Genomic DNA, 23,394 nt, shown 5'->3' with positions numbered 1-23,394 from the left:
GAGATTCTTCTAAGGCAGGATACCCTCCTCCCTACTTCTTTATTGCTGCAGTCTTTGCCTTCTCCCCTGGTCTCTGCTCCCTACTTTTTCCAGCTGCTTATCCTCTCTGCCTTGGTGATGTCATCTATCTTCCTTGGACAATTTAACATTGTTTGAATCATGTTATCCTCCTTAACCTCAACTCTCATTCACTGTGATGATTGACATCCCTATTCCCAAGCCAGACAGGCCTCTTTCCCCTTCCCATGGTTTTCACTGACACCAGCGTTACTAGTACTCAGGCTGGTACTTTAGATTTAAGTTTAATCCCTTCCCACAACATCTAGGTTCCCAGGGGGTAGGCCCGTGTGTAGAGGCTCAGTGTCATGATACCATTTTTAAAAGGAAAAGAGACTAGTCAGTAGTGTGGGCAATAGTAATAAAGTTAGTCTTAGCCTGTCGTGTGATTTCAAGGAAGACAGATGGAAGGGTCATCTGCCTTTCTCCTAAAATGTTTGCCTTGACTCCTGCTGAAAACTGGAATTATAGGGCATACTATTAATATCAGAGACCAGAACTTTTATTTTTCAATTGGGTTTTCTATCACAATTTACCCCTTGAAATGTTTAAGCATCAGACCTTCCCTGAAGAGTTTGCTAGGAGAAAATGGATTGAAAATGTAAGAATCTTGGGTATCAGAACAGGTTAGAGAAGAGGCCCAGATCCTGCAAGGCTAAGCCCTCAGGGCCCAAGAACAACATCACTTGACAGTTGGCACTCTGCTGGCCTAGCAGAAAGAACCTGTCCAAACCTGTTGTTGTCTGAAAGGATGGCATAAACTCTTACAGGGACTCAGTAACGGTGATCTAAGAGAATAAAAACCCTCCATATTGTTCCAGACACAGGAACGGACGCTCCTCCAGTTTCACCCAGGGCAGGTGGGGAAATGAACCTGTGTTGCCAAAGGGGGTCTCTACTCTCTCCGAGAGGTAATCCCAGGAATGTCGATTCTAAAGCGCTCCATGGAGCCAGGTAGCGTTAGAGTGTTTTCTGTCTTACTCTGTACTTGTGGTTATGAATTATATAAACGGCTGGGACTACAGAGCTTTCCCAGGTGGAAGATATAAAATTGTCAAAAGAAAAGTGCTGAAGTCCAAGCCCCTGTGGTAATAAGGTCCCCCGGATGGGTAGACAGTCCCTGGCTTAGCTCTGAAGGCTTGCTACCATGTGTATTGTTGGGATGAGCATACTTAAGGTACCTGGGACTTAGTCAAAGGACAAGGCATAGGTGTTCCCAGGGAATGACTTGTTGACAAACTAAACACAAAATACAAGGCAAAAGGTGGCCTTTCCACGGATGTTGGTTTGTTTGCATGCGGTACATCCCTCAGAATGCACATGGAGCGGCTGCAGCCTGGCCCCACTCTGCAAGGCGATGCAGCTTTGCTGTTGAGCCCCCAGCTGAACTGCCAGACTCCTGTGTGCTACCACATGTCTGTGTATTTTGTTCTTCTGGGTTCTGGAAGTTCAAGTTTATCCTGTGTATACAAGCCTTATACTCTGATCTTAGTCTGTCTCTATTTTTAGCTAACTAAATGTGAGAAATTTAAAATATGCTCAAACCTAAAATTGTTGACCACCAAAAATGTCACTGCTACTTTTCAGCCTCTCGGAGATTCCTCTCAATAAACACGCACGTGTGTGCATTTGTGAGAGGAGTGTGTTTAAAGCCCATAGCCTTAATGTAATAAATTATAGATGTACACGTAAAAGGAACATAAGATGTTCCCTTCTAGGACACCAGAAAGGATGGATAGCAATGACCATCCCTGTAATAGACACCAGCTCAGAAAGTGCCATTTTCTCCTTCACCCATTCATTGCCCATTGCTATTGCTCTCAGTAATTCATCGGGCTTCTCTTTGGTTCCCTGGACATTTTCCCAAGCTTGTTCAGCCATTAGCCTTCTGGACTTCTGAGTTTAAATACTGTCAGATCAGATTTAAATCATGTATTAAGGCTTGGTGGGTCCATCATTGTCCTCAATTTAAGAAGCATTATAGAGGTCATGACATTGCTACAAAGACGGTGGCATTAATCCTTACCCTTATAAAAGGGAGAGCCATGGTATGTATTACACCAAAGGAACCAGCCCCACCAGCATGGAGCCCAGGGCCAGCAACATGTTCTTTCCCTATCTTCACTCCCAGCCTTCCTGGGATGGGTAGAGAAGCAGATGTAAACTATTTCTCAAATCCTCCTCTGACTTAGCATTAAATTTCCCTTAGACCAGATGCCAGTGTTTAAATAATATCCTGAAGGATCCAAAGAGAAGAATTAGTCATCATGTTTCATTCATATAAAATCTGAAGTAAAGAGGGGAAAAGTACAAAGAAGCCAGAGTACCTTGCGTGTGCCTTGCCAGACTACCATGATTTAAAAAGAATGTTGTCTCGGTTACAAAAGCTCAAAGTTCAGTGCGCCTCTCTTTAATTATGAATTGACATCCCCATCATTTATTAGTGCTTTTTAGGAAAAACAAAAGCAAACTATTAGCATTTCTTTTGCAAAGCAGTTTGGTTTTGTTTTCGGGAGATTGAGCAACTCTTGCTTTAAAGTGGCTCGGCCTTTAATCACTTCCATTTGCTGATTTTATTGATTTATACCTTATTCCCACAATTAATGCTTTGATGGCTTGCATCGGTTAAGACACATAGCAAATAGCTAAACCGAGCCTCATCTTTGCATCAACTTATTTTCTGTGGTGTTCCCTGGTGCTTCCAGAAGCTTCACAAAATGTAGACATGACCGGGCCCTAAATGGTACCAGTCATTAGCAGACCAATTGTTAGCAGTATTAGCTTGCCAGGTATATAGGTGTCCTACAAGATACTATGCATACACTTAAACCAGAGGCAGTAGAATGTCCCCTCAGTAGAAAAGAGCCATTGAGCTTAAGTAGCCTGGCTTTTCTGGTGAATACCCAGAGTTGGAATTGGACCAGAAGACTTTAGTGTGCACAGCCTAGTGAAGGCAACCAGAGTCCTTAGGAGGAAACCTAGTTCATTAGTTCCAACCCCTGAGAGGCCTTGAGTGGCAGAGATGAACCATGAGAGAGCGGGGCAGCGGAAGATGCGGATATTGGTTTGGAGGTCCAGCCACTAGGGTGTGGAGCGTTACACTGAGAGGTTCTCATTACCTCACAGAAGGGCTGGTTGGGTCAGCCCACAGGGTGCGAAGTCTAGGCCCCTCACAGAGAACCTCAGCCCCAGTCAGACAGTTCACTAGAAATAACTGCTTGAAATCAGAACTGCTTTAAATAGTAAGGAGAAAAGTTTGATTCATGTAACTGTGGAGTCCATTGGCTTCAGGGGACGCCTGAGGCAGCGGTTCAAATCCTGTGACTAAGCCACTTTTTCTTCATTCCTCGGCGTTATGGCCTTTTTCTCTTCTTTCTTTCTCTACATGCTCTCTCTCTCAAGGCTGAAAAATGACAACTCTCAGTTCCTGGGCCTATTTCCCAGGTTCATATCAGCAGAAGAGAGAAAGCTCCCCTCCACAAAAGCTCCTACAGACATGCTGGGCTCCTAGTTCCCTGCCCCTCACAGGACCTGGGTGCTAAGAAAGGAGGCAGAAGTCCAGTCATGGGAACTTCGCTAAGGGAGCACATGAGTCCTGAGACTACCACATACGTACCCCGTCTACAGTCATGAGAAGCTAGTGCTCCCAGCAGCAGCGTAGAGACAGTTAGTGTCCTATCCTTACTGCATCATCTCAATAGCTCCGTTTGGCTGGACTTGAAAAGATGAGGGAGCCGGAACTCTCTATAGCCTGTGCAAGGATGCCATTAAGATTTAGGTAACAGTGTGGTGATGATGATGGATAGTGTGGGCTCAACAGTGTGTGTTCCTACCCCACTTAAAAAAAAGAAAACAAAACCCCTCTTTTTTATATGTTGGATCCTGAATCTATGATATAGCATTTGGAAATGGGACCTTTGGAGGAGATTAGGTCATGAAAGTGGGTTCTTCATTGTGACATTTGAGCCTTTATCAGACAAGACTTGAGAGGATTCTCTTTGACTTGTGAAGACCCAGGAAGAAGACAGCTTGCAAGTCTGAACCCTGTCACCTATCTGGTGTCCTGTCCTGGCACTTGCAACCTCTAGAACTGTAGAGAAACAGGTTTATGTTTAATCTGTCTCAGTTTGTGGCATTTTATTACAACCAAAAGATACATAGATTGGTAGATAGACAAACTGACTGACTGACAGACAGACAGATAGAGAATGGAAGGTATGCTGCTTAGACTTTTGTCAACTTGACACAAGTTGCAGTCATCTGGGAAGAGGGACCCCAATTTAGAAAATGTGTCCATCAGATGGCCTATAGGCAAGTCTCTGGGAAATTTTCCCTCTTTTGGGGGGGTGGTTTTTTGTTTTGTTTTGTTTTTATTGAGCTATATATTTTTCTCCACTCAACATTTTCTTGATTATCGACTGATGTGGGGGGCTGGCCCACTGTAAGTGGTAAAACTTCTGGGTCCTAGGTTGTATAAGAAAGCTGAGCAAGCCCAAAAGTATTATTTATCCATGGTTCCTGCCTCTGCTCCTGCTTTTGAGTTCCAGCCCTGACTTTCCTGTTATCTGGAAACATTTGAGGAAATAAACCATTTCTTCCCCACAAGTTGGTTTGGTCAGTGTTTTATCACAGCAACCAAACACCAGACTAGCACTGATGAAAGACATAGAGATGGTTCTGTCAGGGCTCTGGTTTCTGCCAGTGTGAGAGGACTTGAGGGAAGCCCTGCTAGAAGCCTTGACATTGCCTTGGGCGCTGCCCTCAGCACCACTCATGCCCCGTAACTATTATATCATCTAGTTGTGTGTCTACCAAACTATTACTGCTCATCTCTCCCTTCTCCCCACTGCCATCTGTGACCCCTAAACCCCTTGTGTTCAGTGAAATGGCGTCTTCCCAGCTGCCTCTAGTGTCTAAGAGACCTCGCTAACCCAGAACGACCATCCTCTCACTCCTCGTCTAAACCAGCTTCAGCGTGTTCATCTGAGCTCTTTGCCAGACCTCCAGATTCTTTCCATGCGGCACTGGTATGAGGACCCTGGGCAGCCCTGGGCAGCCCTCAGCTGAGAGAGCTCTGGGGTCCTGTGCCAGCCCCTTAGTTCACGCCTGTCTTTTTTCTCCCGGAATTCTCTTTGCCATCCAATGCTACTCACTCTTGAGAGCACACCTCAAGAGTCATCACTTCCTGCAGACTTCCAGGCCACCCTTGATCCAAAGAGCACTTTCTTCACCCAAATTTCTCTTCTACTGACATTGTTTCCCCAGAGCTGGATGTATGGTATTTGTGGATTCCTTGAAGACACAATCTAATTTTCTCTTTGTTTTCTATGCATAATCCAGTCTGGGTCTCCTCAACTCAGCTGTGCAGCGTTGATGGGGGAGACAAGTGGGGCACACTGTTGTGAAATGCAGTGTCCAATTCCAGGCCCGTCGGGCAGGGCCTCCTCTGTTCAGCTTCACTGTCCTAGCCATTTCCAGCAGACCGCCCACCAGTCTCTACCATCACATTGGCCTGGAGGACTTTAGATCAAGAAGAGCACATCCCCAAAGCCCAGAGATATGTTCACAGGTCTCTATGCCTAACGCCAACCAGCCCACCCACCTTGCCAAATTTCCCACCTGATCCTGATCCAGCCACCCTGGCTTCCTTGTTCCCCTCCCTCACTTCTTCTAGCTACCATATGTGATCCACAAACTAACTCAAGCTATACCATGTGTAGACTAAATAAGAAACCTCAGACGAGTCTAAAGAGTTACAGTTCTTTCAAACATTTACTTCGCCTTCAGGGGCATTTAAAGTACAGATTAGACTAAGTTCACAGTACAGCGGTTCATATTTCCAGGATCACTGGACATGACAAACATCACATAAGCAACTTTTGGTACAGGGACGTCAGCTCACCTGTCTTAGTTTTAAAATTCTTCCTCGGTCTAAGAGGAAACAAAATTGATTTCAGCTCATCAAAAGAAAAGGAGAAAAAAAAAACAGTTTTTCTCAAAACTGAGGTAGGGGAAAGTTAGTATAATGCCAGATAAAATGCTACCCTTATCCCCCCACATCTCAGAGTTTCTGCTGCCATTGGTTTGAAATGCATGTGCGAGATGAGGAGGACGAATGAGACACTCCGGAGTCCAGAGTCACAGGTTCGCACACTCCAGAGTCCAGAGTCACAGGTTCGCACACTCCGGAGGCCAGAGTCACGGGTTCGCACACTCCGGAGTCCAGAGTCACGGGTTCGCACACTCCGGAGTCCAGAGTCACCGGTTCGCACACTCCGGAGTCCAGAGTCACCGGTTCGCACACTCTGGCCCACTGGCTGATAAACATGGAGAATGACAATATCTGCAACTTTTTCTTCCTCTCGTTTTAAATAGTGAATCTTTCGTGCCATTGAAGTCAAGAAAAAAAAAAAAAAGCTGTCCCACTGAGGCTTCCACGGCCCTTGCCTCTGCTGATCTGCGAGAGCTTTTTGCTTTGTCGACTTTGTAGCAGGAATTCAGACATCATTAAAATCACAGAGAAACCCTGTCTCGAAAAACCAAAATAAATAAATAAATAAAATATGTTTCTAGATTTCACCACATTTTTAATATTAAAGAAATGCCTTCAACTGAAAGAGCAAACTCTGCCTGCTCTTCATGTGACCTTTGAGGCTTTGAAAAGATCTGGGCAACAGTTATACAGAGAATGCAGAAATGTTCCTAAAGGTGCACTAGTGGGCAGGATCATGAAAAGAGATTAGCCGGTGAAGCCTGTCTCCCTGTGCGGCATTGAGAATGGTCCTCCCCTTGGTAAGCTCTTAAGGCTCCACGGTTTTGTCTAAATCAAAAGCAATGCATTGGTCATTATATTTCATGTTCATTTTTGGCTTCTTGAGGCATCTTCCACTCTGTAGCACAGGCTAGCCTGGAACTCACTGTGTAGCCCCAAATGACCTCCAGCTCATGATCACCCTAACCCAGGTTCCAATACAGGGATTACAGGCGTGAACCACCACTCCCAGCTCACATTTACCTTTTTAAAAGTAAGTTCCTAACTGGGCTGTGGTGGCCCAGGCCTTTAATCCCAGCATTCAGAAGGCAGAGGCAGGCAGATCTCTGTAAGTTCGAGGCCAGCCTGGTCTACAGAGTGAGTTCTAGGACAGCCAGGGCAATACAAAGAAAACCAAACCTGTCTTCAAAAATAAAAGCAAAGTAAATTCCTAATACCTGTTCTTACTGTAAATCATACTTCTAATCTAAGTTGACCGAGTCAAGTTAATATTCATTACCAGTTGATCTAATTTTCAAAAATATACATAACTCTCTCTTTAAAGAGATTCCACCTCACCTGGACCAGGTGGTTCAAGGGGCCAGATGCTGGGGATAGTCTGCTCTGAGTGCACTACAGCCCATAGGAGGTAAAATGCCTCTGTGCTGGCAAAAACAATCCATAGAATTCTTTCAGACTTCAAAGAAATAATGATTTAATCTTATTTACTTCTTAAATATCATTGATCTCCAGTTAAACAGAGAACTTAGCCTTAGGGAACTCAGATTTCTAGTAGAAGAAAGGAGTATGCAAATCAATCATTATCATACTATGTGGCAATGAAGGAAAAACAGGGGCTTTAGGGTAGAGAAGACCTAGTTAGTCCCAGCTCGGGTACCAAGTGTCTGTTTGACTTTGGATGAAACAGTAACTGCTCTAAGCCTGTTTCTTACTTAATAAATAGCTGTCAATGCATCCTTGGGAGTTGTCAGGAAGATTCCGTGAACTATACTGTGTCTCCATGAGAATGCAGCTTGGTGCCTAGGACTTAGAAAAAAAACAAAACAATGCGTGCCGACCATCTTCATTTTAACAATGATAGCTGTGAGATGCTCCAGACAGCAAGGCATCATAGCAGAGGATACAGGACCTGAGCATGGAGAGTTCCCTGGCTACCTGAGAGGTAGGAAAGGCCTAGAGGACACAGAATAGTACGGAGAAAGGCTCAAGACTTGCGTAGGAAACATCATTGCTTGAATGTGAGGCTGGAAAGGTAAGTTCAGGTCATGACCACAGGTCCTAGATGATGTGTACAAAGAAGTCGTCTTGAATCTGCAGGTAGAAGGAAGCATCGTAGTGTTTTTACTGGAGTGTGAAGGCCAAGGTGACCAGATCTACATCCGACAGATCAGTAGAAAGGAGACAATGCAAGAGAGGGTTTCTGTCCCTATACTGGAGATCAGCACGTGTTCATCCCCAATCAGAAATCATGAGTTCCTCCATTCTCTTGGAGCAAGGCCAAAGGCCTGGGTGTGAGCCTCCAAGTCCCCACTACCTCATCGCCACCTGCCCACTCTTACCTCCCCCGTCCCATGCTAGTTAAGGTCCTGAGGATGCGTGCCCTGTCACCTCCACACTTCCCCCCAATGGCATTTTCATCTGCGCCCTATCCATCTGGAAGGTCTACTTATTCTTCTGGGTCCAGAGCGGTTATCATCTATTGGGGCTTTTCAGTACCCCTGTTAGGAGTCCGTGATTGTGCCTGTTTCAGGAAGCCTAAACGAAGCCTTTTGAAAACATTGTGCTCCCAAACTTTTAATTGAAGGAAAATCCTCTTCCCTCTGTTGTGCAAAGGTGAATAGCCCATGCATTTAGTCAGCGAGTGTTTACAATGGTATTTTGAAGTTTTCTGCTGTGAGGTTGTGGGGTCTCTGTTCCCTTTAGTCAGGAGGGAAGGGGATTCATGCACAAAATCCTCATTAGCGTTAATTGGAGCTGCCTAAGTAAGTCCTGGGTGCATCAGTGAGACAATGGCTGCCTTTGTATTCCTGGCTTGTGTTTTGTATAGGATACCATATCTGGCAAGACATGCCTTCTCAAACATAAGGAGATAATTGGTACTTTGAGGGAGAGGTTTAACTTACTTATAACTGTCAAGAGTTTAAATATGCAGAAAAGAAAGAGCAGTCATAGTTTGCCTCTTTTGAAAAATGCCTCAAACCAGGTCAGAATCTCTGACTAAATCAGATATTTGGAGGAGAGTTGGCTAGCGTTTAGACCTTTCGTTGAAAGTTTTGCTTCGCGACAGGAAATACTCCAGTTATCAGAACGGATCCATCTCGGACTCCCTTTATTTCTAGCATCATTGCTCACCAAGCTCTTCCGGGAGCCACTCTGCTTCTGTGCTGATGAAGTTCAGGGCTGATAGGCAGTCACCTGGGGTTTGGGTTTGTTTGTTTGGGGGGGGGGGTTCTTTTTTGTTTTGCGTTACTTTGCTTCTTCCCTCTGGTCTTTCCACCTGCCTTCTTCTGTCTTTTATGAGACCCGAATCTATGCACCTCACTCTAGACACATAGACCATCTCCCTTCTCTAGCCATTCCTGATCTCTCTTTGATCCCACTTTCTTCTTCATTCCCAGTGTGGAAGTCTCTGTGGAGTCTTGTCTTGTCCTTCCCCATTCAGAGAGCTCTCCATACTTAAAGCATCAATTTCCTCTTCTAGCTTGTAATTATTAGGTCTTCCCTTCTGGCCTTCCCCATGACCTCTGCTCACAAACATCTCTCTGGCACATTACAGGAAGATCAGGCAACCCCAAATATATCATTTCCTCTGCCTACTTCCAGGCCAACTCCATCTACCCATCATCCTGTCCCCATAGTAGGTACACAGTAGGCACTGACTGAGGTGTAAACTCCCTGGTCACTCTCCTCATGCTTCTGTCCTCAAAGCCAGCTGTCGACTTCTAGTCTGTGACCTCAGAGGTGACATCTCAGGGGAGTCCCTCCCCTTCTTCTGTCACTGTAGTAGCTGTCCCTGGAACCTCAGGCTAGCCCTGCTGTGAGATGTCTTCACCTTGTTTCTAGCTGTATCCTCCCTTTTCTTCCCTTTCCCAGCTGGAGAAAGGACAGTGTGAGGTTGGACATCCAGTTTCCTTCCTGCTTCTCACAGCTGGTCCCCCACTATGAACTATTTCCTTGTTGGCTGGGATAACATCTTATCTTTCAGATTTTATGCAAAGATTTAAAAATGGTTTTTGGCTTTTTTTTTACAATGTGTGAAAGAATGTATTTCAGGTGCTTCATATGGCATCTGGCATGTATCATATCCGCCAATGTGAAGTTCCTTCACTTCATATGGCATCTGGCATGTATCATATCCGCCAATGTGAAGTTCATTCACTTGCAGAGCTTTTGCTGCTTTATTAAATCTAGCCCTGTTGCCATGACCTTAACTGCCCATCACAATTCCAAGGTCCCACATATGTATTCATATCATATCGTAATTCTGCTCAGCCACTGACTCTCTTGCACTTTTACTGTAAGCCAAGTGCTCCGTGTCCAAGAATCAATAGGATTTCACACTGAATGCGAGCTCCAGCCCACAAGTCTTTTGGGGTCCTTTATAAAAATCAGTTATGAAGTTGGGGAGCCTTCCCCCCTCTACCCCTTATTTGCTTTGGGGCTTAGGTACAGAAGCTGCCTTTATAGGAGTCTAGTCTCCACCAAATAGGACTAGCACTCTCTAAGAAGTTCAGACCCTGAAAACAGACGTAAAAGTCACCCTGTCCCTCCTCCAATGTTTATTGTTCCCAAGCCCTTTGTGAGCTTATAAAACAGAGAGATCACTGCCCTCTAACTCACATAGATTCACCTCCCCAGGTGCACAAGTCCTCCAGTGTCTACCTCCCCCCAGACTCCATGTGTCATCCTTTCTTGTTCCCTTGCAGAGCCGGGGCCCTTAAGACCCCCCCCCCCAGCCTGCCTTCCTCGGAGGGAGGAAAGAGTGCTCATAGTATGTGTCAACCTAAGCAAAGGAAAAACATTGAGAGTGATATTATTAGGAAGAGAAGCTTGAGAAATGAGAACAGGAGGGAGCGTTCTAGGCAGAAAAGCTCTGGCACTTTGTCACAAAGCAAGAGGCCTGGGCCATTTCCCCTGCACCAGTGTGGAAGATCTGACAGTGGTGAGGGAAGGCCCTGTGGAAGGAAGCAGTAAGGGCAAAGCTAAGGCCCGCCTTGCCGTGAATCTCCAAGATCCCTTTTGATCTCAGCAGCTCTGTAGGCCTGGGTGTTTGCCTCCAACTTTCTCAGCTTTGAAGCTGGCCTACTTATTAATAGCCACTGTGCTGATTAAGAGCTGCAATTCCGTGATGAAAGAATCTGCTCTTTGTATTTAGGGAAAGCTTTTGTGATTAATTTACTCTAGACTTTCTGAGGATCCTGTCATTTTAAGATAAAGACCGACTTAACACCAGCAGTTGTGGGAACTGAGGTTTGGATTCATTGAGCAGCAAATATGTACTGAGTTTCCACCATATGCCAGGCACCATGCTAAGCCTTGGGGCTTCAGCCATCAGCAAAATTAACACAGCCTCTACCCTGTGTCACTGACAGCTCATACAGTTCGGGGAGTAGCCAACTTTGTATAAAGAGCCAAGCTGAGAATATTTTAGGGCTTAGGAGCCGTAGGGGACCTGTCGTGACTATTAAATTCTGCCATGGTCCCTCAGAAATAGCCTGTGTCCCAGGAAAACTTTGTTTACAAAACTGGCAGGTGGCCAGCTTGGTCTGAGACTAAAGGTTCTGTTGTTGTTTTGTTTGTTTCAATTTGGAGGGCTTTGTTTGAGGTTTTGATTTTTATACATTTGTTAAGACAGGTTCTCTATATAGGCCAGGCTGGCCTAGAAGTCTTGGTGATCCTGTCTCAGTCTCTCTGGGCTGGAATTAAAGGCCTGCACTACCACGCTGGTGAACTAGCAGCCTGACGGTCACAGGCCTTTGGTCTAATGGATGCAACACACATGAATGCAAGTTAATACTTTGCTTGTTCTGCATTGTTTTATCTAGCCTGTTATGATCACAGCTGACAAAAACTAGAAAATCTCAGAGAAGCCTGACTTTGGGAATAGCCTGCTAAGGGTCCAGTTTCTCTCTGGTTCCCAGCCCTTCTTCCCCTGGAGTGGCTTTATTGTCTGTCTGTGTTTCCACTGCAGCAGGACAGCAGGAACATTAACGACATCCCCTAGGGAAAGGTCGGGGGATGAGATCAGAGAGCAGAGGTCTTGTGATACTCATGAGCTTGGGTGCCCAGACTCAGATCATGTGCCCAGGCCTTAATCAGCCATTGGCGACATCATGATTAAGTTAGGTCCTGTCACATTCTTTGCCCCAGCCTTGGGTGTGATGGAGAGGAGGAAAGATGAATTCCAGTTACCAGAGGGCTGATGACAAGTGTGGGGTGACATAGTAATCATACCATCCATCGGGGGTGCTGAAAGCCCGTCCTGATGCCACACCTACATACAGGCTCTAGTGACGCTGCTAAGCCTTTCTGTCTCCATCAAGACGTGTACGGCTTGTATGCAAATGCCCAGATTTTAGTATTCATGTGCTGTATTCCCGTTACAACCTCCGTGTTTATTATGTGTTTGAGTCTTTGGTTCATGAGCAGACTTGAGCAGTCCCTTGTCATTTTCTCTTAGAGTACCTTGCCGCTTGCCCATTCTTCCAAGTGTGTTAGCATTCTGAGTAATCTTAGCACACCTCTCCATTCTGCTTAAGGACGGGGAATCACTTGATCCCGAGAGCTGGGCTTAGAGCATCCAACAGGAATCAAAGCACTGGGACCAAATGGTTTTGTTACTTTGAAGCCATCATTCTTTCCACAAGACAAGAACACTGAAAAAGTCACCATTTCCCAAAACTCATCCATGCCACCTTTGAAACAATAGAGGTTGGCAACTTCTTAGCTCCTCTACCACCCACTTGCCTGGGGTGGGGGGGTAGCTTGGGGTGGGGGGTGGCCCACCCAGAACCACTTCCGTCTCTCCTGCTGGAAACTGGCCCATCTACACAGGCAAAGGAGGACTTCAACAAGCTACACTCTTAGTTTGGGAGACAGCCTTTGGACAAAGAACTAAGAGAGACTATGCTGAAGGAAGAGCAGGGAATGAATATTTAAAGGATGTTTAGAAAATTATGGCTACTTTACATTTTCACTTTATTTTTGAGACTCCAACCATACAAGCTGTGCTGCAGAGAGAGCACCCTTCCTAACATGGGTCTTCCTTGGCAGTTGCTGTGGCAACACGAAACACCTTAACCCCGATAATGATGACATTTCTTAGAAGGCAGTGCATTTTCTCAGCTGCTCTGCAGATTTTTTTTTTTTTGCATCATCTTTTACCACTGTTTCTTTCATTTTTATTCTTCAAACCAGAAAGTCAGGCATGTAAGTTCTAAATTCTCACTCCTCTAAAGGGCCAATGCAGAAACTTTTTTGCTATGCAAAGGCAAAAGCCCTCTGCATTTCTGTTTATATTATCCCTGGTAGTAGAGAGCTAACCTCCCTTCCTGTGTCCTGCTCCTGCCGATGTCCTCTAACCTGCCCTTAAAACGCTTGAGAAGCCCACCCGCCACAGTGCTCACCCGTGCCCCCACCCGCCACAGTGCTCACCCGTGCCCCTCTCTATAAAAGAACAGTATATACCATGAGCCCAACTCCCCTCCTCTTCTCCTCTCTCCCTTCTGCTCACTGTGAGCCACACACCAGTCACACTCCATTTGCTTTACAGGCTTCCAATAAGCCAGGTATTAGAAGGACACATTTTGAGTAAATCAGCCCACAGTGACTAGAAGCATCAGTTAAATCTCCCTTAGCCTCCCCTATGTTTCTAGTTGGTAGAAATCCAGGGATCAAATTTTAAGCTGACATTCTTCCCTTAAATTCAAGAACTAGATGCAGTATAATGGCTTCCCACTTATAGACCCAAGTTGTAGGCAGAGACTGGAGACTGTCTGTCTGTCTGTGTGGACTGAGTGCCTGCTTACACACCCCTGATCATGTGATGAGCCCTCAGTCCCCAGTGAATTTGTATATGGGACCTTTGGGAGCTAATTAAGTCAGGGTAAGGGCCATGTTCTAAGAACAGGAAGAGACCAAGTTCACTGTTGTGCACACAGTAAAGACATGCATGGATATCACCAGGGGACCCTCGCAGGCACTGGGTCATACAGCCTTTTATCTTAGGCCTCCTGCCCCCATGACAAGCTTCCCTGTCATCAGCCTAGAATGGGAACCTCAGGATCCAGAGGTGTAGATGGGTGCCGTGTCAATCCCACCAGGTGAGAATGGCTCTAGAGCAGCAGAGATGGCTCGGTGGGTAAACACAAGTGCTGGCAACACAAGCCTGATGACGTGAGTTCGGTCCCCGCTACTCGTGTTTCAAAATAAAAGCCTAATTCAGTGGTGTACCTCTGTAATCTCAGCACTCCTTCTTGAGATAGGAGACAGGGACAGAATCACCCAGAAGCTCATAGACCAGCTTGGGGTGCACAGCACAGCAGCAACACCAACAATATGGACTGCCTCAACAAGGATGGAAAGAAAGAACTCCTGAGCGTCGTCCTCTGAACTCCGCGTGTGTGCCGTGGCACCTGCTTGCAAACTGACACTTATGCTAATTGGTCTTTTTTTAAAAAAATTAAAAATCAAAGATAAAAAATAGCAATTAGTTTATGAAAAGAGAAGGGGAGAAGAATCCTAAGGCCTGTGTTGGGGAAGCACACAGGGCCCTTGATACGCTGAAAGAACACAAGCACAGCCGGTGCTCAGGAGCTAGGTACCAGTGAGAGGCGGATGTGGCCACGGGCACAAGGCCTTCTTGACATCAGAGAGGATCTGAATCTTGACTCTGTTTGAAAAACAAACCCAACTACTGCAGTGTAAAATAAATGCCTTCCAGACTAAGATGGTACCAGTGGTGACAGAGATGAAGAGAAACTGTCAACGGAATTCCCGTCTCGCCCCTTCCTCTCTGCTGAGCTTCAGTGTGACAGGAACCTCTAGGTGGGGATATTCTCTGTCTTCACAGGGCTTTCTAAAAACAAGTTCTTGGTGGTGTCATGCCCTTGTGGGAGGACCAGGCTGTCAAGTGGGGTCAGGTGTTAACCATATATACACCCCACTTCTACTTGGCTTCCAGGGGAGCTTTCTTGGTTACAAAATACCATTGTTTGTTATGATGCTCTAGTTCCCAGTGGGACTGTGATAGAAAATCAGATGAAAGGAAGTAGAAAGATGAATAATCACAGTGGACCGAGACTCTTATTAGATGAGATGTGGCTGAGGAATGTGGAAGAACAGACGATTATACGTGGTGCTTTCTGAAACTGGTGGGTGTGGAGGGGAAGATGGAAATGAGGCTGACAGCCCTGGAAATTCCCTTCCAGAGTTCTTAAGCCAACACAGCCATCAAATGCTTTGGTGTTTAGTAAATTTATTCATTGGCATAATAGGATACTATATACTAATAATTTTAATCATTTTAAAATTTTTATTTATGGGAGCAAGGCAGGGCACACCACAACACATGTGTGGAGATTGGAGGACAATTTGCCAGAAGTCTGCTCTCTCTGCTGTATGAGGTCATAGGGATCGATTCAGGTCCTCAGACTTGGTGGCAAACACCTTTGCCCCTTACACACTGAGCCATTCCACTAACCCACACTATATAATTAAATACTAATACTTTATAGTAAAGCTATATGCACCAGTTTTACTCTTTCATCAAAGAAGTGTATACCCCAGCCCTCCGATTAGACCAGTTCTATCCTTTTGCTTCTTGATCTGCTGTAAGGCTAGTTTATCCCATAATCACCACTGAAAGAATGTCAGGAGGCAAAAGGAAGAAGAGTTAATGTCTCAAGCTTAGTCTTTACGTGAAAGTTATCTCCCCTCCTTTTTCATATCAAATGCATTGTGGTGTTTTGCTTTAATTCTAAACTTAACACAATTTAGAACCACCTGCCAACAGACACTCAATGGAGGACTGCCTAGATCAGTTGGCTTGTGGGCATGCCTCTGGAGGACTGTCTTAAGTTAACTGGAAAGAAACAGTCCACTGTGGGTGACACATTCCCTAAACATGGGTTATTAAACAGTGGAGAAAGTGAGCAGAGCACCAGCAAGTAAGACAGCATGGCTGTGCTCTTTTCTCTGCCCTTGACTATGGATGTGTTGTAACTAGCTATTTGTCTTTTAAGTCCCTGCCACCTTGACTTCCCTTAGTGAACTATATCCTGGAATTGTGAGCTCAGATAAACCCTTTCTGCCCTAAGTTCTTAGGTTTGTTTGAAGAGGATGGTTTGGTTTTAGTTTGTTTCTGAATTCAGACATCTTATCACAGCAACAGAAATGAACTAGAACACACTTCCTGGGTCAGAGGTGGAGGCGTCTCATCCACAGCTTAGCTTACTAGAAGAGAAAAGTTGCAAACAAACAGAAGAAAACACAACAGCTGGAAGGGCAGTGTGCAAGATGAGAGGTTGTATGAAAACGTGGTGAAAAGGCCACTACCCTGTCAGGGGAAAGGGTACAGAAGGCACTGTCTACCTGCACTCTCTGAGCAAGACAACGAGAAACTTCCAGACAGTGACTGACCAATGGTGCTTATTCTTTCGAGGGCATTATCCTAGTGGTCCGGTGGTGGCTGACTAAACCAGGAACAGCTCTCTAGGGTGCTCCTTTGCTGTACCCGATTATCAGAGAGCAAGTTCAAAAGATTAGACTACATAATGGTGACATTGGCTTAGTTTACTTTGTCCTTCGTTACCAATTTTCAATTGAACAGCTAAGGGAGTGGCAACAGGAAACAGGTTCTGTTCTATGTCAGATGACTGCCTCAATTCCTATGCAAGAGATGGAGTGATGGCCCCATATATCCCTTACCCAAACCAGTCTTGGTGAGCCTTCATCATCCCTTCCCTAAGATGTTAGGATGCTCTGTTTTCCTCAACTACATGTGGGGGTGGGGAAGAGCACTTGACTGCTCTTCCAGTGGACCCAGGTTTTAGTCCCAGGACCCATATGTTGGCTCACAACAATCTATAACTCCAGTTCCAGATGATCTGATGTCCTCTTCTGCCTCCTTAGGCACTGAATGCACATGGGGCACAGACATACATGCAGGCAAACACTTGCACACATAGAAATTAATAGTCTTTTGTAAAAGGAGAAAGAAAGAAAAAATAATCATACAGGCCAGAGAAACAGCAGTAAGGGCTCCTTCGCCTGTGACATACACTCACTGATACACAGATACACACTTCACTGAATGGTTCCTTCGCCTGTGACATACACTCACTGATACACAGATGCACACTTCACTGAGTGGGCTGCATTTATTTGGGGGAATTTATAAATCTCTTGTTTTAGATTAAGAAATACAGTGCAGCCGGGCAGTGGTGGCGCACGCCTTTAATCCCAGCACTCGGGAGGCAGAGGCAGGCGGATCTCTGTGAGTTTGAGGCCAGCCTGGTCTACAAGAGCTAGTTCCAGGACAGGAACCAAAAGCTACGGAGAAACCCTATCTCAAAAAATTTAAAAAAAAAGGAAAAAAAAGAAATACAGTGCATTTATATAGATTTTGTCTTATAATTAAATCTTTAGTATGTTAACATTTTAAAGCAATGGGAAAGGAAGAGAATGATTGAGAACCAAATATGGTCCTATAGAGATTGCTCAGTGGTTAGAGCACTGACTGTTCTTCAGAAGAGCTCAGTTAGTTCCCAGCACCCACATGGCAGCTCACAGCCATCTGTAATTCCAGGGGATAGTTGTCGTGGGTTGTTAGTAAGTAATGAAATTAATCACTATAACACGTTTCTTCCTTAATTCAGTTTAATGGAAGAAGAATTAGGATTTACAAGGCAGTGACTTTAAATTAATCCCAGCAAATCTACAGGCCTGCCCTAGCTAACTAAACTCAGTTGTCTACATTTCCCTAATATATTTCTTTGTCTCCAGCTGTTTGATGAACTGTATATATAAAACACTGCAATTCAGATAATTTACATGTAATACAAATAGTCAATATTTAAAGTATTCTGTTGCATCTTACATTACAAGGAACGTAGCTGAAGAAAGCCACTGCTTTTTGTACACACAGATTGATGTAACATTCCTGCAAATTTTCCAAAGGTGTCATCTCCACTACCTTTGCCTACCCGTTAAGATCTTAGAAGTAGTATAGCCACCAAAATGCCCAGGGATAGCGCACACCACTGTCCACCTGTGTTGGAGGCTTGGGGACGCAGCTGTGCAGATCCTCCAGCATTAGTGTCTTGGTCACCATGTGAATCCTACTGCAAGAGTGTCAGTCAAACCAGAGGCTTGCTATGATTGTCCCCAACCACAGTCTGTCCTTGTCATAATCTGCATCTTGGTGCAGAAAGGGCCTCAGAGTTGGCACAGTGGTCTTCCCCATAAGCAGGGGTGAGAGAATGCTGTTTATTTAATAAGATGCTGAAAGTGTGTTAACAGGTATTTTCTTTAAGATTTATTTATTTTTTTTCATGTGTGTTTTGCCCTCATGCTGTGTATATGCACCATGTGTGTGCCTGGCACCTGAGGGGGTAGAAGAGGGCATCAGATCCACTGTAACTGGAGCTATGGGCAGTTGTGGGTTGTCACATCTGTGCTGGGTCCAAAGCAAGAACAGCAAGCTGAATCCTCTCTCCAGCCCCGGTGAACAGGGACCATCTGCTCCAGGACCATGTGTTCAGGCTGAGGAACTTATCACTGTATCAAGTTCTTCACTTTAATGCCATTTATTATATGCTGACAATAAATATAGAAAACTGTTTGTGGGTGAATAGATGGTTTTTGAAGACAACTTATATCCAAAACAGATATTTCTGGGGTATAAAAGGTTTTTTTTCTTATTTTAGATAACATACATACGACAAGAATATGAAACAAAATTCAAAGGGTTAATGCCTGCATCTCTGAGACAAGAACTTGAGGACACCATTGCCTCCCTGAAGTCACAGGTAACTCCTAGAGCTGAGCATGCTCGAAGATGTAGGTGTGGCATAGGTGGACATGCCTTCTGAAAAGAAGCTGGCATCTAGCCTGATTCTTCCTCGCTCCAGAAGTCACTGTGAGCCCCACACTTGCTCATCACCAGCCTGAACTGGGTTAGTCCCCTGAACCTGGGTCAGCCACGGCAACTTTGATTCTTTCACAGTCCAGTGCAGTTTCACCGTTCCCTCCTGGCTCAGGGTCTCAAGTGCCTTTCTGCAATACCCTGCTGCTTCCCCGCTGTGCTAAAATACGGAGGAACGAAGCATCTTTAGTTTAGAAGCATTTTTTATGGTATGTTTTATGTGGTTTTCAAAGATATATATTTTTTTTAAGTCCAAGGCAAAATAGTGTTGATATGCAAGCAATTAGGTTTGATGTTTCTTATTGAAGTATGTGGTTCCTAAAATGTAAGGTGAGAGATGAATACTTGAGAAACTGAGGCAGGAGGATCATGAATTCAGGGCCAGCCTGAACTATATAGCAAAATCCTCTCTCAAAACAAACAGACTTTTGTAGTAAATGCTGTTTTAAGGGTTTTTGGGGGAAGAGGGGATTGAGATGGTGTTTTACCCTGTGGCACTAGCTGTCCTGGAACTCATTCTGCAGACCAGGCTAGCCTGGAACTCACGGAGATCTGCCCACCCCTGCCTCTTCAGGATTAGGATTAAATTTGTGTACCATCATGTATTGAGTGTTTCATTCATTGTCAGCCTATGAGGTTTTTATGTGTTTTGGGGTATTTGTTTGTTGTTTGGGGGTGGTTTTGTTTTTTGTTGTTGTTGTTTTAGAAAATGTCTCTACTTAGTTCTGACTGTCCTGGAGCTCACTGAGTAGACCAGGCTGGCCTTGAACTCACAGATATCTGCCTGTCTCTACCTCTGGGATTAAAGGTGAGCGCCACCACACCTGACTACCTATGAGTTTTGAACTCCCACCTGAGGAGTCTACATAGTCTTATTTCCAACACATCGGGAAACTGAATGCTAAGAACTGTACCTGGCACATAGCAGGTGCTCGTTAAATAATAAAATAACCAATGTAGTTTGACAATCTCAACATGATGTGTTTATTTATGTAAAATGACTGTGTGACACCAAACATGGTGATGTATACACATTTAATCCCAGCACTTGGAAGGCAGAAGCAAGTGAATCTCTGTGAGTTCAAAGCCAGCTTGGTTTATATAGCAAATTCCTGGCCAGCCAGGGCTACACAGTGGTGGGGAGGAAAAAAGGATTGTGACGTTCGCTTGGGTCAGACTGACCTAGAACTTGCTAGGAAATGCAGACTGGCCTCCAACTCCTGAGAACCCTGCCTCAGCTTCTAGGTCTTGAGCCATCATGCCAACCTGAAGCAGATATTAGCTGATGCTTTCCTGTTTCCCTCACCAAGAAGGCCGAAGTGAAGGGTCGTTTCCATCAGTCCTCTTCCTGCTGTCCCCTGCTGCCCTTGGCGGCTTCTAATAGGTTCTCTGTGCTGGCCTCTGCATATGATGACAAATGGCTGGAGAAGAGAGCACAGCGTGAAGGGCACGCAGATTTTTTTTTTTATGCAAAAGCACTCAGAGGTGTGGGTTACCCATCAGCTTCTCGGAGGAGTGGCCATGGGGTCAGCTACAAGGGTCTGATGCCCTCAGAAGAGATTCTTATTGTGGAGGCACAGGGGCGGGGCGAGAAACCCAATACCCACCTGCGTGGCTTCTGTTATCGTTCATATCATCTCACTGTGACAAAAGCCACTTCAACCTCCTGGAACTGGATGTTGATCCAGAGAGAGCGTGCTGCCAGCTGCATGAGGGCCTCGGAGTTGGCAGCTGCGTGGAGGAGTCGGAGGCTTTAGAGTGTGCAGATTCAGCTGGAAGGCACAGGTGCCTGTGTTTTTGAAAATTGTTGGAATTCCAATCGATCGCAATGCAGGGTGGGGGAGGAAAGCTAAAGCAGTACGCTCCTGCATCTGTCAGAATTATCAATTGTCCTGTGGGTCATCTGAGCAATCAGATAAAATGAAGCGCGGCCACTGTTTCAAATAAGTAACCCAGGGACCGCTGTGATGCACACCCATTTGGGCAGCCTGTGCTTTCTCTCTCTCAGGCAGTTTGGTTCTGCCAGCTGTACTCTTGCATAACTATGCCTCAGAACCAGCCGTTGCCATGGTTTCAACTCAGACCAAAGAAGCAAGAGTAAACAGTTCTGAGCAGATCAAATGCCGCTGACTCTTGATTACATTAAACCATAGTTTAAACTGTCCCCAAACTGTGTTTTATGTGGTTGGATAAGGTGTCCTTAATCGATGCCTGATATTTAGGTGTCATTGATCCCGTAGACATTTATATTTCCAAGAAGTCGAATGTACTATAAAGACCTCACTGGAGAAGTCATGCTAGGCAACAGCTTCTCCTAATCCCAAGCCCTCCACTCCATGGTGGTACCTGCTGTGAAGTCCATTCTGGGCATTTACTATGAGGTGTATCTCACCACACGTATGGCCCTGGGAAGCAGCTTCATGAACTCCATTTCACAGATGACACAGCAAGAGCTGGATAACCTTCCGAGAGCCTTTAGAGGCCAAGCCAGGGATGGAGCTCAAGTTGGCCCAACTCCAGGAAAAGCCCAGCTCTTCCCACTCCAAAAGCCTGTCTCTAACCTCAGGGAATCCCCAGAATGGATTTGAGGTTTCCAGAAAGCAGTAATTTTCTTTTCACTTGCTCTCTCGCTCATTGAACAGCTTGTGCATACCAGCTACATGCCCGGCCCTGTAAACGAAGCCAGGGACTGGGAGACAGACAGAGGCACCCCTCTGCAGAAAGCCCTCGGTTTGGGAACAGATGTGAAAGCATAACCACAAGGCAGTGTGAGAAGGCATAGAACCCAGGATGCAGGGGAGGGACTGCTGCCTCGGGACAGGGCTAGGTGGCAAGTGCTCCAAAGTGAGAGCCTAGCCAAAGGGCGACAGAGAGAACAGCATGGTGTAAGGTGGCAGTGTGGGAAGGGCATGAGGACAGAGGGAGCCACCAAGATAGAATGGCACCAGATCAAGATGGCCCCCGGGCTAGTTATGGTTGGTTCTGTGACCTCTGATGGATTTTTGGTAGGGACAGGGTGTGACCAGATGTAGGAAAATGCATTATTAATATTCACTTCCTCTGAGTTTTATCCAGAGAATTATCTGAGTTGAAGGGAAATGCCAGCATGCTGTGTGTGCAGGGTTGACATACGTATTTACCTTTCTCATACGAGATGTCTTTCTAGGTCCTCTTTCTGCAAAAGAGAGCATCCATCCTTCAAGAAGAGCTGACCACCTACCAAGGCAGAAGGTATGAGCAGTGAATGAAATGCCTTCCCATTAATTTGTTCTCTGTACCCCTGGAATCTTTAGCTTGACATGCAAGTCTTCACTGAAATGTCTAGACGCAAGATAGTCTGGAAAGGAAGACATTCTTAATGAACAGCTTGTCTTGAGCAGTCACCCACCTCTTTAATCACAGGACTGAGATTCATCAGAACAAGATTTTGGGATCTCAGGGTGTGGCGAGTAGGGACCTCACCTGGGCAGTCAGGCAAGGTGTGGTCTTGAGGCCCAGCTGTGGACTGAAGGAGACACCATCTTCCTTTAAGACTGTAGCATGATGCAATTCTCTGTGATGGCTCACATCTTCAAAGTCCCTATCCCTGGGGGTTTGGCACTGTTCTCCAGACCAGAATAAGTCAATGGCTTTGTGGTGTTAAACATTCACAGAGATGGGGTATCCTGGTGTGCAGGACTGTGGGATACAGGAGCCCTTTTTTAAAGGTTCCCAGTGATATCACCAACCAAGGTGTTGTTTGCTGATGGTCCAGGTCAGTCAGGCAACTTTGCTTTCAAGTGCAGTCACAGGCCGGACTGCTTACTTGGCATCGAAATAAAAGGAATGAGCTTGTGAATCATTTACTTTTCAAAAGATTTTGTGCGCCTGATGATGATAAGATCAGTTGCTTATAGGCATACGTGATGAAATTTTGATAGCAAATACCCTTTTGAACCTCCAGCTCCTTCAGAATTGTAACACATTTTACCACTGACAGACTTAGTCAGGCTGAAGATCCTAACATGGGTTTTACTTTGCAGGTAACTGCATGGGAGAGCATGACGGGTGAGACTGTCTGAGCTGCACCGTGGACTTCGTCCAGCAGGTTTGAAGATTTGGATATTGTGAACTGTGAGATCAATGACTTTTTTTAATGCTTAAGTGTAATTGAGATCATAAAAACATGCATCATCCATACCCTGGGTTGGCTTTATTTGTGTCTGCCTAAGTTATTTTTTTACCATTTCTTTCTTTCTGCCCCCTCGTTTGTATTAGAGTAGATGCTGAAGACCGCTTGCACAGGGCAGACATAACTGCCTGTGTGTACCTTGGTGATGCTTTACAGCTTGCAAGTTAGGCATGATTAGAACCATGGTTATAGTATCATATCAAAACCTTAGCCTGTTGATGCTCTTCCCAGGTTCATGTTCATGTGTTA

At 45.3% G+C, this 23,394-nt stretch overlaps 1 protein-coding gene across 2 annotated transcripts in view; it reads left to right on the top strand.

Annotated features, from left to right (window-relative positions):
- The window catches only part of Cep112 (centrosomal protein 112), a 396,051-nt gene extending 372,908 nt beyond the window's left edge, over nucleotides 1–23,143 (top strand). For both annotated transcript variants that reach the window (XM_041635859.1, XM_041635858.1), the window contains exons 25-27: nucleotides 18,757–18,858; nucleotides 22,141–22,205; nucleotides 22,997–23,143. In XM_041635859.1, the coding sequence (XP_041491793.1) occupies nucleotides 18,757–18,858; nucleotides 22,141–22,205; nucleotides 22,997–23,000 (171 nt within the window). In that variant the 3' untranslated portion in view covers nucleotides 23,001–23,143. The remainder of the gene's footprint in view (nucleotides 1–18,756; nucleotides 18,859–22,140; nucleotides 22,206–22,996) is intronic.
- The last annotated feature ends 251 nt before the right edge of the window (nucleotides 23,144–23,394 follow it).

This window comes from Microtus oregoni, unplaced genomic scaffold (genome assembly GCF_018167655.1).
Source record: "Microtus oregoni isolate MIOR12 unplaced genomic scaffold, Mior012 000048F_ref0000485, whole genome shotgun sequence".
Classification (NCBI taxonomy): Eukaryota; Metazoa; Chordata; class Mammalia; order Rodentia; family Cricetidae; genus Microtus; species Microtus oregoni.
This window is presented reverse-complemented; position numbering and strand designations above follow the sequence as displayed.